This window comes from Littorina saxatilis, linkage group LG5, assembly GCF_037325665.1.
Source record: "Littorina saxatilis isolate snail1 linkage group LG5, US_GU_Lsax_2.0, whole genome shotgun sequence".
Lineage (NCBI taxonomy): Eukaryota > Metazoa > Mollusca > Gastropoda > Littorinimorpha > Littorinidae > Littorina > Littorina saxatilis.
In genome coordinates, this window is record NC_090249.1 from 13,529,942 (window position 1) to 13,534,941 (window position 5,000).

The 5,000-nt window shown below is 47.9% G+C and overlaps 1 protein-coding gene across 1 annotated transcript in view; it reads left to right on the top strand.

Moving 5' to 3' along the window:
- LOC138966091 (uncharacterized) overlaps nt 1-5,000 on the top strand; it is a 123,319-nt gene that overhangs the window by 83,828 nt on the left and 34,491 nt on the right. The window contains exons 3-5 of the mRNA XM_070338174.1: nt 282-357; nt 912-1,893; nt 3,623-3,780. Of these exons, the coding sequence (XP_070194275.1) occupies nt 282-357; nt 912-1,893; nt 3,623-3,780 (1,216 nt within the window). The remainder of the gene's footprint in view (nt 1-281; nt 358-911; nt 1,894-3,622; nt 3,781-5,000) is intronic.

The following is a 5,000-nucleotide window of genomic DNA, read 5'->3' on the forward strand; positions in this document are numbered from 1 at the left end:
CTGGTTTCGTCAGTGGCATACCTTCATCGTTCCTTCTTGATGTTGGCTACTGCTCTCCGCTTCACGAGGACATTTCTTCCAACTTCTGCTGAAGGATCAAGATACAGACTGTCGCTTCGTTGCACTGGGCAGGTATTGTCAATTCAGTGTATCGCTGTCTGTTTCATCACCGCCGGCCTGATGTTGGCGTGTGGCGACATCGAACCCAACCCTGGGCCGTATTACGGCAGGAGTGATAGGCACACATATGAAAGTGACACTTACCTTACCTTCATTCGCAGTCAAACCAGAGAGATCACTATGACCGGCAAGGCAACAGCAACCATCAGTACCACAGTGACCAGGACAGGGGACAGAGTAACGCGATGCAGAGTATTCAGTCCGATATAACCCGTACTCTCAAACAGGCTGTTGGCAGGATAGAGGCTTCGAACGCACACCAACGACAAAAAATAGAACAACGCATTAAGAGCGTAGAAGACAAAGTAGAGAGAAGACTTACCAACCTTGAACACAAATATGATCAGCTGGCAAATGGTGTTGGAGATCTCGCATCAAAATTCCAGACACTAGAGACAAAAAACCAGCAACTTCGAGGTGAGCTCGAAAGCTTAAGACAGAAAGAGGATTGTCTGGACAACTCAAGTCGGAGGAACAATCTGATTTTTGTAGGACTGGACACAGTAAGAACCAGAGACCAATATGAGTTTTGGGAAGAAAATGAAAAGAAGATTTTGGAACTTATACGCTACGGCATGGGAGTTAGGGAAGAAATAGATCTGGAAAGAGTGTATAGGTCTGGCAAAGTGACTGTTGCTAAGTTCCTGTCCTATAAGCAAAAGGAGTTCGTACTTTCACATGCACGGAGCCTGAAAGAGTCAGACATATATTGTGATGTGTACGTGCGTGAGGACTTTTCCGAAACAGTGCAGGAGAAGAGAAGACGGCTTCTGCCCACCCAACGGGACCTGCGGCAGAGAGGCTACAAAGCAACCCTGTCGTACGACAAGCTGATGACCAATGAAGCCGTCTTCGTCTTTGATGTCCCCAGCGGCAGTGTCATCAGGCAGGAGCGCTTCAGGCGGAGACCCACGGGACCAGCGCAACGCAGGGGAACCGACCCTCAACCGCCAAGTCACAGTAACCCCCCATGCACTTTGCAAACCCCGCCCCAACACCCAACACCTTCACCGACCCCGTCCCTACCCCAACCCTCACCACCACGACACCGCACTGAGCCACCAGGCACTGAGCCACCAGGGATGCAGCCGACGACGAAGGAGTTCCCGAAGGAGTTCCCACCTCGACAGTCATCGCGGATGGGAGGCGGCCACAGAGCGCCGCCCCCCGACCGCATGGAGCCCGTCCAACCCCACGCAGACGGAGGACAGCGGAGTCCAGTGCAGCGTGCAGACGGCGACCCACCCTACGACAGCAAGCGGGACCCGGCACGGGACTCACCCCAACACGCCCTCTCGTCCCACGACTTCCCAGCGCTGCCCCATCGGCCGCCCCAGTCCCCTGTTGCCAGCCCCTCCACCTCCAGCGCAGATGGCTTTACCCCCCTTTGGCGTGACGCTGACCATAGGGGCCCCCTTGCGGGCAGGGGGCGGGGTAGAGGCTCTCCGACGACCAGCAGCCACCCTCACGACAGTGGCGGGCGCGGCGGGGATCTGGGTGGCGTACCGAGGGCACGGCTGGACGGCGGTGACGGAAACACGGCCACAGCCGAACCTCCAGGCGTGAAGACGCGCAGCAGGCTACAGACGGGCCCCACCTCTGGCCACGGCACCAAGACGCAGCGCCAAGGTCGTATCGACATCATGCTTGGCGGCGGCAACGGAGCGCCTGCTCCTGGGACGCAGGGTGATCCTGACCCCGGCACACACCGGCGTCAGGGCCGCAGCGCCGACAAGCAGAGAGACAACAACAACACGTGACGGTGCGGCAACGATAGGCCAAACAGCGCACCGAGAGATAGTGCAAAGGGTATCATTCGTTTCCTGAGTTGGAACATCGATGGACTCGCAACGAAAATAGCAGACACCGATTTCGTGAGTTATATACACAACTTTAACGTCGTTTGCCTAGTTGAAACGTTCCTGGATAAATCGTTCATTTTGAGTAACACGTTCTGCGACTTTGTAGTATTTTCGAGCTCGGCTGTCAAACTGACTGACCAAGGCCGTAGGTCAGGTGGGGTCGTTATACTGGTAAAAAAGGAAATAGCTAAATTATTTGATGCGATTGAGGTAACGTACGATCACATGGTTTGTCTCAAAATATCGAAGACACTGTGGAATCTGGACAAAGATGTTATATATCTAGCTGCGTATATCCCTCCCCAAACTTCACCGTACTATGATACCTCCCAGGCCAAATTTCACATTGAACAAACTGAACTATGTATGTTAGACATGTTAGAAAGATACGGAGAAGCTTACATCATCCTATGTGGGGACATGAACGCAAGAACTGGGTCCTTGCAAGCTATTGCTGACTCAGAAAATCAGTTAGACGACCCGTGCAACCATCAAGTTCTGTATAGTCCTTCTCGATTGTCAGAGGATCGGACAATTAACACGTTTGGCTGGGAACTCTTGTCGTTATGTTCTAGTTTTGGTCTGTGTCTGCTAAATGATTTTTGCACGCCCTCTTCGTCTACGCATTTTACATACATATCCAGACATGAAAATAGTGTAAACGACTACTTTATCATCTCAGAAGAGTTATCATCCCTCTGCCTGGGCTTGACCGTCGAAGAGAGAATTGAATCCCCCCCATATGCCGCTATGCTTAACACTTATAGGCCCCACTAACAAGAACACAGGGCAAACAGAAAACGAAACAAAGAAAGGGGTACGAGTTAAGATGTCATGGGATACACATAAAGAACATGAAGTAAGAGAGCTTATTGACTCGGAATCATTCGCTGGTAAACTCGAAGAGGCGGGGCAGATGATAAGTGGAGATATCGATGGATCAGTAAAGTTGTTCACCCGTGCCCTTAAGGAGGTAACTAAGCCAATGGAAATTACTGTTAAGAATGGTTCTGTTTCGGTCGGTGAGATAAACAAATGGTTTGACTTTGAATGTCAACAGCAAAAAAGGTTGACACGAAAAGCTCTTCGAAGGTACAAGAAAAACAAGACAGCTCTTGACATGGAGAAGAGAACAGATAAAATCAGTTTTAAAGAATGTGAAAAAGAAGCAGAGCGGTGTAAAACGGTATATTTAGATGAAAGGAAGAAGTACAACCAGCTGCTGAAAAATAAAAAGATTACATTTAAACAGAACAAAGTGTCACTTTTACTTGCCAGCATTCATGACCCCCAAAGCTTTTGGAGGGAAATTAGAAAATTCAAGAGAAAGGGAAGAAGCTCGCCTAGCATTAGTAAAGATGACTGGTTTAACCATTTTAACGGCGTGTTTCATAATTTAGCTGCTGGAGCAACTCCAGTTCAGCAAACCGAATTACCCGCGGAAGAGGTTCCGGACCTCGACATGGACGAGCTAAATAAAGATATATCTGAAGGAGAGGTAAGAGAAGCCATTAGAGGGCTGAAAAAAGGCAAAGCAACCGGTATAGATGAAATCCCAAACGAGTTGCTTCGCATCGCAGGTGATGATGTTACTACTTACCTGGTAGAGCTTTTTAACAAACTGTTCCGCACAGGAACATACCCAGCTGAGTGGGCCAAAGCCATTATTCACCCAATCTTCAAAAAAGGCAACGATGAGAACCCTGACAATTACAGGGGCGTGTCGCTGCTAAGCTGTGTCAGTAAACTGTATACTGCCATCATTAACAATAGATTGACTAAGTGGGCTGAAATGAACAATGTCATGTCTGAGTCCCAAGCTGGGTTCAGAAAAGGGTATACGACAGTGGACCATATTTTCACGTTATATGCAGCTGTAAGCAAGCAACTTAAACAACACAAGAAACTGTATGTGGCCTTTGTGGATTTCCAAAAGGCGTTCGACACCGTCAAAAGAGATGTACTATGGAATGTACTGCTCAAGATCGGCATTGGGGGAAAAATGCTTCAAACACTCAGAGCAATGTACTCAAACGTAGTATCTTGTGTTCGGTGTAACTCTGACTACACGGCATTTTTTGAGTGTATGCAAGGTCTCAAACAAGGATGCTTGGCAAGCCCAAGCCTGTTCTCTTTTTTGATTAACGAACTTGCGTCTGAAATGATTCTAAAAGGGAGGCATGGAATTCAACTTCTTCCGGGTGAAATTGAACTATTTATCATGATGTTTGCTGACGACATAGCATTGCTCTCAGTGACACCGGTGGGACTACAAAACCAGTTAAATATATTGCATGAAGTTGCCAACAGATTAGGTTTAAAGGTAAACAAAGAAAAAACAAAAGTGTTGGTATTTCGCAACGGTGGATACTTGGGGAAAAACGAAACCTGGACATTTGGTCACGACAACATGTACGTTACCAACTCGTATAAATATCTCGGCTTAACCTTGACCACCAAAGTTTCCATCCAACGATGCTTTGAAGACTCTATTGTACGAGCTAAGCGTGGTGTTATCGACATTTTTAGAGTTCTGTGGAATATTGGATGTTATGATCTAAACCTTTTTTTCACACTCTTTGATACACAGATTACCCCCATATTGCTATACGGTTCAGAAATGTGGGGTTGTTTTGATTGCTCTAACATTGAAAAGGTACACATGTTCGCATGCAAACGGATAATAGGTGTTTCCCCCCCAAAGTCCCAACTGCATGGTATACGGAGAACTCGGTAGATTTCCCCTATCAGTTCTCGCTGCTACCAGATGCGTTAAATACTAGTTGCGACTAAATCGCCTCCCCAACACAAGATATGTAAAAATGGCCCATGTGATGACGAGGAACATGGCAGACAGAGGGACAGACAATTGGTCCGCTAGGGTCAGGAACCTCCTATGTGAAAATGGGTTTGGACATGTGTGGACGTACGGCTATGTTGGCAACGAAAAACACTATC